The 11,482-nt window shown below is 54.7% G+C and overlaps 1 protein-coding gene across 1 annotated transcript in view; it reads right to left on the bottom strand.

Moving 5' to 3' along the window:
- GABRD (gamma-aminobutyric acid type A receptor subunit delta) overlaps positions 1-11,476 on the bottom strand; it is a 15,402-nt gene extending 3,926 nt beyond the window's left edge. The window contains exons 1-8 of the mRNA XM_006161359.1: positions 11,297-11,476; positions 4,989-5,101; positions 4,586-4,653; positions 4,274-4,494; positions 2,108-2,190; positions 1,401-1,538; positions 576-731; positions 138-349 (exon numbers count right to left, since the gene is read on the bottom strand). Coding sequence (XP_006161421.1) covers positions 138-349; positions 576-731; positions 1,401-1,538; positions 2,108-2,190; positions 4,274-4,494; positions 4,586-4,653; positions 4,989-5,101; positions 11,297-11,364 — 1,059 coding nt within the window. The 5' untranslated portion in view covers positions 11,365-11,476. The remainder of the gene's footprint in view (positions 1-137; positions 350-575; positions 732-1,400; positions 1,539-2,107; positions 2,191-4,273; positions 4,495-4,585; positions 4,654-4,988; positions 5,102-11,296) is intronic.
- Positions 11,477-11,482: the final 6 nt, after the last annotated feature.

Raw genomic sequence — 11,482 nt, 5'->3', positions numbered from 1 at the left:
GTGAAAGCCGAGGCTGAGTACTTAACCCCCCCCCCCCCGTGGAAGACAAGTGACCTCACCAGAGCCAGCCAGCAGCTGGGCCCCGCTCCCCACAGTGCTTCCCTTCCCTGTACCAGCCAGGGTCCGACTAGCCTCACCTCTGCCCTTGGCTTTGTGACCTTGACCTTGGCCTTTTGCTTCTTCCTGTAGTCAGCATTGAAGTGGGCGAAGGCGTACTCCACCAAGGCAGCAAACACGAAGACATAGCAGATCCAGAAGTACACGTCCAGCGCCTTGATGGCCGACGCCCGCGGCAGGGAGGAGCGGGCGCTGACCATGAGCGTGGTCATTGTCAGCACCGTGGTGATGCCTGGTGGGCGCGGTTTGAGGGGTGATCAGAGCTCTATCCCCTCCCCACCCCCACTTCATCTCAGTAAGCCTGGGTCTCAGAGGACAGAGGGCCGAGCAGGTCCCATGCCCCATCCCCGGGATCAGGATCCTCTGGCTACTGCCCCAAAAAGCTGCCATGGGGGGATTGGGGTTCAAGGACTGGGCTCATGGCTGATGGGTCATGGGAAGGGTGAGGGCCCCCATACCTAAAGACACCCTGGCAGGCACTGCTGCCTGGCTGATCCAGAAGGACACCCAGGACATGGCCACCAGGAGGATGGAGGGCATGTAGGACTGGATGATGTAGACACCCCGATTCCTCCGGAGGTGGAAGTGCAGGCTGAGTCGAGGAAACTGGCCAGCTGTGGGGACAGCACCATCAGGCCCAGCCTTTCCTGCCCAACCCATCTACCCCGTGGGACTCAAAGGGAGAGGAGGTGTGGTGGGCACCTGACCCACTGCAAGCCTCAGAAGAAAGGGAGATCCTGAACCCCAGCCTTCCCTACCTGCCCCACACTGGCTGGCCCTGGCATGGAGTGGTCCATACTGCTGGCCTCAAGTGTACAGAAATGGCTCTGAGAGACCCTCCCAGCCAGTAGAAAATGACTCAGTTCCTCTACAATCCCTTGCTCCACGCACAGCCAAGCTCTGGAAGGAGCCAGGCTAGGAGTGGGAGGGGCAGGAGGTGGCAAGACAGATAGGAAGCCAAGGTGGCCAGGGAAGGCTTGTCCCTGAGCTCTGCAGTCCTGGGACTAAAAGAGCCCCCACATACCCAGGTTCCCCCTGAACCTGGAGTTCTAGAAAGCAGAAAGAGCTGGGGAAGAGGTGATGAAACCTGACCTATGTCTGAACAATGGCATGTTCTGAGTCCCTGGCTTGGGAGCAGCCCGTGCCACTCAGCAAGTTCCTAAGTCAGTGGTTTCTCCAGCTGCATCCTTGGGGCCCTTCAAAGCCAGCTGGTGGTTCAGTTAAAAAGCATTAGGAAACCACCGACCAGCTTCACAGGAAGAGGCGGTGCGCAGCCTTGTTACCCGATTTGAAGTTCATGAGCTCCGTGGTGAAGCGGTAGCTGGTGATGGTGAACTGAGCCAGCTGCAGCTTGTCCAGCCCATGGATCTGCTCCTGGTTTTCAGACCAGTAGTACACAATGTCCTCAGAAGAATAGCCATCTGCAGGAGAGTCCACAGGTGGGTATGGGGGCTGGCCCCCAACCCCCGCCATTCCTGGAGGGAGTACCCCATTCACATGAGGAGCCTGAGGGTGGGACTGATGCAGCTATGACCGAGACAGTGCAAGAGCCCAGCCAGGAGCAGTGAGGCTCCGCTCGGGAACCATGTCTGGCATCCCCGGGCAGATGGGTGGGGCCAGAAGTGGTGTCACCATTGTTGGGTGACACACGGGGCTACCAAGCTAGTCCAGTAGCACATTTCTGGGCTCCACTGCCCAGGTCTGCCAGGCAGGACTCTGACCCAGAGGCCCAGTGGCTCTGGGCCTTCCAGCCCCTCCTCTTCCTGCCCGGGCTTCTTGCTCATGTGGTTGCTCACCCTGGATACCCCCTGGGCCGCACCAGTTTTGTCCACCCCCCAAGTTGCACAGACCATGGCCAGTCAAGTCTGAGTCCCTTTTCCTCCCACACAAGGTCACTAGACCAGAGAGGCAGCCTGGACCAGAGAACAGCTTCCACCCTGCCCTGTTGGCACATGCCCCACCCTATCCCACTGCTGAGTACCCCACTCACAGCTCTCCAGATCCAGCATGCACTCCTGTTCATCCATGGGGTACTTGGCCAAGTCCATGTCACAAGCCACTGTGGAGGTGATTCTGCCCGGACAAGCATGTGGTAAGGGCCATGAGGTGAATTCAGCCCTCCTGGAAGCCACCTGCTCACCAGGCCACCTGACCCCAGCTACATCTCGGGCTTTGTTTGCATGTAGCCTGACGTGTGGGTGAAAACTGAAAACCAGTCAACTTTACAGATATCCATGAGTCTTCCTTGAAGACTATTAAGAACTGCATTCTATTCATTTCCTTCATCCTTCAAAATGCCTATTTGACTAAGTTGGGGCCTACAAGACAGGGACAGCCTGAACACCCCAGACTCCAGCCTGAGAAATAGCTAAAGGCCACTTCAGAAACAGGCCCAGAGGCACCAACAGCTCCAATTTCCCCAGAGAGGCCAGGCATTTCAATTCTTATGTAAAATCTCCTCATTTTTAAAATTTTGACAACAAATTTCCACTTTTAAAGACATGCATCTGCAAACAGGTGCCCAGACAAGTATATGAACATACCTGTTCACATTCACCGAAAGGTGGAAGCAACCCACACTCCCAGCAAAACAAACGGGTCTGTCGTGTAATGGAATATATCCAGCATAAGAAGTTATGATGCTCGGACCCATGCTACACACGGTGGAACTTTGAAAACATGATGCCGAGTGAAAGAAGCCAGACACACAAGGTCACATACTATATGACTCCATGTAATGAAATGTTCAGAACAGCAAGTCTGTAGAAGCAGAATGCAAATTGGTGGTTGCCTAGGCCTTCTGGGGAATGGAGAGTGACTATATAAAGGTATAGGTCTCCTCTCAGGGTGATGAAATGTTTTGGAGCTATTAATACATAAAGGTTTGCATAACAGTGAATGTGCCAAATGCCACTAAATTATTCACTATAAAATGAATAATTTTGGGGCCAGCAGGTGGCGTGGACTTTCACATGGCCAACTGTGGTTTGAGTCCAAGACCTGGCAGCTAGCTTTCTCACTTTCTCTTTTTATCTCTCTGGTAAGCACACATGCCCTACAGAAAATTGAAAAATAATAATAGTAAATAAAATTAAATAAAATAAATAATTATTTTTTTTAAAATGATTCATCTTATGTTATATAAATTTTACCGTGCTTAAAAAACAAAAAGGTGGGGCCAGCAGGTGGCATGGTGGTTAAGGTGCTGGATTCCCACATGGCCAGTTGTGGTTTGAGTCCTGGTCCTGGTAGCTTGCTTTCTCACTTTCTCTCTCTCTGTCTCTGTCTCTCTCTGGTCAAGTTAAAAATATAGTAATAAATGGAATTAAATAAAATCATTTTCTTTTCTTTATTTTTCTTTGCTTTTCTTTTCCTTTTTTGGAGAGGTTTTTGCTATAGGGCACATGCACTCACCAGAAAGACAGAGAGAGACAGAGAGACAGAAAGTGAGAAATCACCCCCCAGGGGGGATGGCCATGCTGCAATCCCTTCTCCTCCATTCTCCTCTCGGGATTTTGAGCACATACGCACATGTGCCCAGCAAGAGTTTAAGCCACCGGGTCTGGGACTTGAACCAAGGTTAACTATATGAGAGTCCGGCGACATAGCCATTATGCCAACTGCTGGTCCCGATAAAATCATTTTTTTAGAGGTTTTTGCCTTAGAGTGTGTGTGCTCACTGGAGAGAGAGAGAGACAGAGATAGTGAGAGAAAAAGTGAGAAATCACCTCCTGGGGAGATGGCCATGCCACAATCTTTCTCTATTCTCCTCCTGAGATCTTGGACACACATATACACGTGCCTGGTGTGATTTTCAAGCCACCAGGTCTAGAACTCTAATAGCAGACAGCCATGTGGGAGTCTAGCGACATAACCACTATGCCATTTGCTGGTCCCTAAATAAAATAATTCTTAAAAAAAAAAAAAGGCACTGTATTAAGCAAAAATCCACATCTGTTGGCAACCTGTAGAGCTGATGTTTCATAAGCAGCCACTGGTTGTCAGAGGATATAAATAACGTCAGTTTCTGCCTCTCCTCACTGTCGTTCCCAGCAGAGATGTCCTGGGATTTCTTTGGCCTTGGAACATCCCATGCTGGGACCTGGATGGGCATCCCTCCAGGACACAGAGGGTGTGGGAGGGGGCCCGGGCTCACCGGATGCTGTACAGGATCACGCCATCGGGCTGCAGCCGGATGAGCTTGTTCTCCACAGTCACATCGTGGAACCAGGCAGATTTGGCATTCACAATGAAGGTATCGGGGAGCCAGAGCTTGTCCACAAAGCGGCTGTCCAGGCCCAGGGTCTCATTGGTGTGGTTGTAGGACAGCCTGCTGTCCCGCCAGCTCTGGTGCAGAAACACGGTCATGGTGTACTCCTGCAGAGGGAGACAGGACCAGATGCCACGTCAGCCCTCACTCACTCCGAAAGACACATGGCCCGGGAGCAGAGACTAGCTGGGCACTTACCATGTTTGCCTCTGAGATGTGGTCAATGCTGGCCACCTCCAGGGCGAGAGCCACATTCACAGGGGGCCCTGAAGGAGAGAGCAAAACCAAGGAGGGTGGGGCCAAGGCTGGCCCAGCGTGGGCTCCATCCCAGTACCCCAGCCACCCTGCCAAGACAGGCCCTCCACCTGGCGCGAGTCCAGGGAGGCAGGATGAAGGAACAGAGATCCTGCAGGGAGCACAGGGTGGGTGTGCCGTCCTGGCAGGCAGAGTCTCCTTCCCAGCTATCTTCCTGGGGAGCCTGGTACTTGAGGTCTGATGGAGCCCCACAGAGCAAACCAGGTCTGCTTCTCAGACCAGAGCCCACGGGGGCACACACCCACAGCTGATCCAGAGTGCAGCAGTTCCTGCCTGCCACCCTCACCTCCAATGCCAGGCCGGAAGTTGCGAGCATAGCCCTCCACCAGGCCATCCAGGTTGGGGAGCCAGGAGATCTCCAGGTTGGAGCCCACGTAGTCCCCAATGTCGTTCATCGCCCTGGGACACAAGAACAACTGGTCACAGACAGGCAAGGCACCAGGAACTGAGTCTGGGTTCTTCCTGGGGTGGATGCTGTCCTGAATTTTGGGGTGCAGTTCAGCCCAGTTCAGGTGAGCAGATGGAGGGGTGAGCGGGTGGAGGGCTGCTGGGGGGGCTCTGCGCTCTGGTGGTGCAGTGCGTGTGGAGCCCAAGGTGCCTCCACACTCTTCCTTGAGCAACGTGTGGGTCACTCCTTGGCCCTTGGGATGAGTAAGGCAGCCACAGGCCAGGCTGGAGCAAATTCCTATGAGCCTCCTCAGACACAGGAAGGCCCCGGGCAATCTTGGGCCTCATGCACCCACCTTTCTTCTTGGCCTTTGGCCCTGCCCACTTGTCTTAGAGGAAGGCTACCCAGAGTCAGAATCTATCAGCATGGGCTGAGCCCCAGGCTCACTCCACAGCCTCCCATGGCTCCCACCACAGTGGACCAAGATAGGACAACCGTGAGGACAAGCAGGTGGCCTCCACCAGAATCCTCATCCCTGAGGTCCCTCATGTAGAGGTCTCAAAGGATCCCCACCAGAACACAAGACCTCCCTGTCAGCTTCCAAGGGGTAAAACTTCCCCCAGGAGATTTTGGGAGAAAAGAGTGACCAGGAGGCTGGGGGGTAGGACAGGAAGAGGGCAGTGCTCCAAACCCAGGGCCAGAAGTCCTGTTCTCTGTCCCCTCCCAGACAGGCTCAGACGAGCCCTGAATCCCTGAATGACCGCGTGTTTCTGGGGCTTAGCCTGACCCTGGAGCAGCTGGGGCAGCTAATCACATTGCAGTCTGGGCTGCCTTGCTCATCCCAGCAGAGCAAAGGGGTGCCACTGAAAGCGGCAGCATGAGTGAGGGAGGCATCTCGGGTCTCTCACATAGCAATTCCTCCAGAGCAGAGCCCCCCGCAGCCCTGCCCACTTGCCTCTTCCTCTGCTCGCCGGAACTGAGCAGGACAGTGTCCCTACAAAATCCATGTTCACCCAGACTCTCAGAATGGGAGTGGGGCCTTTGCAGACGTAGTTGAGATGAGGTTATATTAGGGTGGGTCCTCGATCCTGTGACCGTGCCCTCGTAAGAACAGAAAACAGAAGGTCATGTGAAGGCAGAGGTGGAGGCTGGAGAGATGCGTCTATACACAGGGACCAGCACTTCCAGACACCACCAGACGAGGAGAGAAGTGGGATGGATTCTCCCTCAGAGCTTCGAGAAGGAACCAGCACTGCCCATACCTTGATTTGAGACTTTTGATGTCCAGAATTACCTATGAGAGAGTCAATTTCTGAGGTTTGAAGCCGTCTACTATCTACTGTGGTCACTGTTAAAGCAACGTTAGAGCAACCCCAGGAAACCAACACTCCATGCTCCTGTCCACGGGTGAAGTCAGACCACAATGCGGGAGGGCAGTTTCTCCTAAAGCTGAGTGGGGGTGGAAGAGGGGCACTTGAGGGTGACTCTGTGCTGTTCCAAGGGGTATGGGAGCAACTTTAGACAAAGCCTCTGGGTTACCACAGCCCCAGCTTAGCCCAAGCCCTCGGAGGATAAGTGACCAAGTCAATCAGCCCCTCCCCCTGCCCCAGGCAGCTGTGGCCCCAAGTTAGACAGGGCCTCTAACCTGGATGCCCCTCACTGGGCCACCCAAGCCAGACCAGCTCAGGAGGACCGCGGTCTCCCAGCAGTGCTGCACTTTCCCTCCTAAGGGAAGAGAGGTGGGGAGAAAGACCTGCAGGCTTATCCTCAGCTTCTGCTCCCTCGGGAGCAGCCTGGGTGTGAGACACCCCCACGATACTTCTTCAGCACTCCTCTCTCCACTCCTTCCTCTTCCCGCCCACCCCTCCATCTCCTAACTCTCTCCATCTCCGGCCTCTCCCTGCCTACGTGCCTGCTCATTCCTCCAGACCTTCTGAACCCCTCCCCTCATCCCTGAGTGTGGGCGCCCCCACCACCTAACCTTCTATCACCTCTCTAAGTCCTGCCTTAAGACATAGCCCCAAGCACCCCTCAGGAAGTAGTTCTTAACCATTCCTTCATTCACCTGTCCACCCAGCAGATGTCTGACAAAGTGACCACTCAGTGCTGGTCGCATTCTAGAGATGACTAAGCCATGAACAGAGTTACAGCCCAGGCCCATGTGGAGGTCCAGGTCTTGGGGATAGTGACAAACAAGTGGTTTTAAGTGTGATGAGTATTACAGAGAGGGAAGGGAAGAAACAGACTCCCTGAGAAAGTGACAAAGATGCCCAATTCGTGAGGACACAAGTGTCCAAGGAGAGGCCAAGCAGGGCTGCAGTGAGGGTGCTGAGCTGTGGGCGCTGGGCAGGGCACGCTTCCAGGCTGAGACAGGAGTAGAGATAGAAGGGGCAGACTTGAAGGGCGCAGGATAAGTCTGCAGCCTCCATCCAGGCCAACGATGGGGTTCTGAACACAGATCAGGTTCAGACTTTAAATACCCAGTTCCGTGTCCAGGCCTTTACATGCATCCTTTCTGTTCCTTAGGCTTTACTCTTGGTGGGTTATAGGACCAGCCCTGCCTCCGTGCTGCCCCATGGAGGGGCTGCCTGGGCCCCTTCCTTTCAATCACAGACACTTTTCTTTTGTGTATTTCATATACTGCCCTTCTGAAGAGGTTGACTTTGACCCAGAAGTTCCTGATCAAGTGAAATTCTGCAAACCCGTGATCTATCCCGCAAGGTCCCTTTGGCACATCACCATGGTCAGTAGGAGCAACTTTAGACAAAGCATCCGGGTCTCCTCTCTGTTAGGACAGACACTGCTCCCTGCTGGTCCCCCTGGGTGGTGGCCAGGTGCAAGGCTGGGGACAGGACAGGGACTTCGGTAGCAAAAAAAGAGATGGAATTAAATTAAGTCTGGTCCAAATTAAAAATGCAAATAGAAGTCACCCTGAAGGTCAGATGTAAAGGCATTTAAATGAAGCTTTATTTTTGGACCAGCCCATCTGCCATCCAGCCTCTTGGAATAAGGCCATCAGGAGGCTCCGTCCTTCCTGGGCTCCATCTCTTGCCTGTCTCAGAGTGGTGGTACATGCCCCAGGGGGTGCAGAGGGGCAAACCACAGAGGGCCCACTCAGGGGCAAGGCCAGGAGTAAGCCTCTGCCAAGAAGCTCACCTCCACATGGCAGAACAGTGGCCTTTGCTATCTCCTGGGGGCCAAAAGAGGAGGTACCCCACTCCACACCACTTACCTCCTAGTAGAGTGGCCAGTCGTTTGCCAGCTGGGAACTAATGTGAAGGGCCAAGGTGCCAGGAAGATTTGCTTTGTGTGAAACTCTCAGCTCAGGAAGCTCAGAGCAGGCAGAGCTGATGGGTGGGTGGGCTACAGGCTCTGCACTTAGGGAGCTCGGCACGGGTCAGGGATGTCTTGAACTCTGCCTGGTAAGTCACAGCTCTTGGGAGAGAGCTGCTGGTTCATCAGGTGGCTTTGGAACCCAGCAGTGAGCAGCAGCCCAGGACTGGGGCTTCCTTTACGTAGATGGACAGAGAAACTCAGACATATTCAAGGCTCCAAGTCAGATTTAGGAATTCAAACAATGGGGAGAGTAGATACCTTCCACCTTGCATTGCTCTGGATGTGGGTCAAACCTCCTACCCCTCCTGGCCCCCCTGAGAAACAAACCCACCTCTGTTACTTGTCTGTGCCTGGGGGACAAAAAGGAAAGGTAGGTGTAGCTGAGCGAGGCAGTGGGATCCTCCTCCCTCTGAGGAGCCTTCCACCCAGCACACACAGCCCACGAATCCTGACAGCTCTGCTTTTAGAGCAACACAAGCCCCACCAACATCACAGTTACCAAGGCAAAGAAGAGCACCACGGCAGTCGTACAGAGCTGGTGAGGCAGGAGATGCAGCACAGCTTCCCCAGGGAGACAGAGGAGCCAGCAGCCCAAGAGGGCCACCCACACGGGCATGCAGTTAGCAAGCTCAGTGCCTGCTGTGCGTGCAGGTCCTCAGACTCAGAGGTCGACCCACAAGCCCGCATAGTACACACCCTTCTTATCTCTCCAACCCATTCTCTCTAGGAGATGCTGGGATGTGGACTGTGGAGTGACAGCCAGAACAGGTGCCACTGTCCTCCAATACCACTCCTGGGACAAGGACCTGGAGACTGAGGGAAGGGAGGGCAGCTGTCCTGGTTTCTGGAGTCAAGGAGACACAGGCGTGATGGAAAGGAAACCCAGCATGGACAGCACCATGCTACATCTGAAGGTCATCTCCAAAGGCTGAGCTGGAACTACTTCCCTGCTCCTTTCTACCTTGGGGAGACCCTTCAGACCTGCCCCACACCATGCCATTGCCAAGCTAAAGTCAAGAGCAGCAGGTAGAGCCCGGCACACGTGCATGGCCACAACCCTCTGGATAGACTTTCAAATGTAGCAAGGAGGTAACTATTTTTAACAAGAGGATGAGCTGGAAGCTCAGCAGAGCAGTGCATCCATGCTGTGCGGAGGGCCCTCCCCCACAGCACCCCTTTCCAGAAACAAAGCTGATGGCAAGGCCCAGAGGCTCTCCTCCCCGGGGGGCCTTCCAGATTTCCAGACCAGGTAAACAGGCCCACAGTCCCTGACCCAACACCCCAGGAGTCAGACACAGGACAAGATTCAGAATTTTTCATGTTGAGAAAGGGGATATGGGAGAGGGCTGGAGAATTTCCCAGCAGGAAATGTATAAATAGGCCCCTTAAGTAGGATAAATAAAGACAAAACGAGCTGCCTCATGTCAGTGCAGAACAGGATTTGCCACCGAATGAGTTTTGGTGTCAAGCTTGGGATAAGACGTCGAGGTTTCAGAGCTGTCTGGATTTCAGACTCTCAGCTAAGCAGCCGTGGGTCAGAGTCAGCAACCAACCCCAGTACCTCCAGCACATGCGTCTACTGCTGTGCTTCAGCTCTTTGCCCATCTTGTTGCCCTGACTAGGGAGAAGAGAAAGGTCCATCAGGACTGATGGAAGAACAAAACTCTTCCAAGGACAGGGGCATCTAGAGCCTCATGGGCAGTGCTGACCCCATGGTCTCCAACCAGAGGGCCACATCTAGAGCCAGACCCGGGCCTTCTGGGCTCTCTCTCCCCACCCCAGCAACAGGAAATCCTTATATCCCTGTCCCCCATGTTTCGAGCTGAGTGCCAGCTGATACTCGACCACTTCTGGTTGCTAAAAGTCTTCCACAGCCATCAGTTCTTTGGCCATGACCTCTGGAATGCTGGAAGATCTGTTTTTGCTGTTTATTTTCTGCAACATTTGCATGGAGATCATTACCCCCAAAAGTCCCCTCACTGGCTTCTCACGACTCCCATGGAAAGTTCCCTGACTGCTGTGCCCCAAATGCCCAGGTAACTCAGGAACGTGGTTCAGTTCCCAGAGAGGAGAGAAGAGAGCTGGGGACTGAGCTAGTGGCTGGAAGGGAGATTCAGCCCAGGGGGACCTTTCTTAGGCTTCTCTGGGGAGGAAGGCTCTCTTCCAACAGTTAGCAAGAAATCCTGAGTCTCTTTCCTGCTGCCAGAAGCCCTGGCTGCCAGGCACCTACCTACTTGAGAGTTCAGGCTATGGCATTCGAAATGGCTCCTGAAAGGAGACCCCATCACATTCTAGGCTCCTCATCCCTTAACAATGGATACACGGCCCTTAGGATGTACTTTCCCCGTGGCCGTCCCAGACCTGCAGCTGAAAAAAAAAGCTCGTTCTGGTTCTGTGCTCCGTGGGAAAGAGAGCGGCCTCATCCCCAGGGCTCTAGGATCTTTTCTTTCTTCCTGCCTGCACCGCGAGCCATGCTGAGCGCTCGGCTCCGCGCCTGGAAGGGTGCCAGCCAGAGGGGGACCGGCCAAGTGCTGATGAGGGCCGAGGACACAAGGACCTCTCCACTAGAGCTGCGGAACCTGGAAGAACCAGGAGTGGCTCCGAACCTCGTCTTGCTGGTGGCGCGGCGTTCAGCACCGGAGCTGCGGACAGCACCCAGGGGTGGCCAGAGCGAGGGAGAACCCGGGAAGGGTAGACAGGGTGCAGGAGACTTGGGGGTCCAGATGCCCGAGGTTTGAGCCAGCTTCTATCCCAGCAGCTCTGTCTCTGACCGGTATGGGAGTCCTCGGAGGGTGCCCCTGGGTGGAGGAGTTCCTGTCCCCTCTCGACTCTCATTTCCCCCTGCCCCCAGGAGCAAAGTGCCCGCTCACCTGGTGCCGCGGTGCTGCTGTGCGCAGAGCGCTAGGAGCAGAGGCAGCAGCCAAGCCAGTGCGTCCATAGCCTCGGCGTGATGCGCTGGGGACCAGGTCGCCGGCCTCGGGCGCACACAAAGTTGTTTCGCCCGCTGTCGCGGCCGCGGCTCAGGCGAGGCGGGAGCTGGAGAGATCTCGGTGCTG

This window comes from Tupaia chinensis, unplaced genomic scaffold (genome assembly GCF_000334495.1).
Source record: "Tupaia chinensis unplaced genomic scaffold, TupChi_1.0 Scaffold138464_1, whole genome shotgun sequence".
NCBI classification, from domain to species: domain Eukaryota; kingdom Metazoa; phylum Chordata; class Mammalia; order Scandentia; family Tupaiidae; genus Tupaia; species Tupaia belangeri.
The sequence above is the reverse complement of the archived record's forward strand: the minus strand, read 5'-3'. Positions and strand labels throughout refer to the sequence as shown.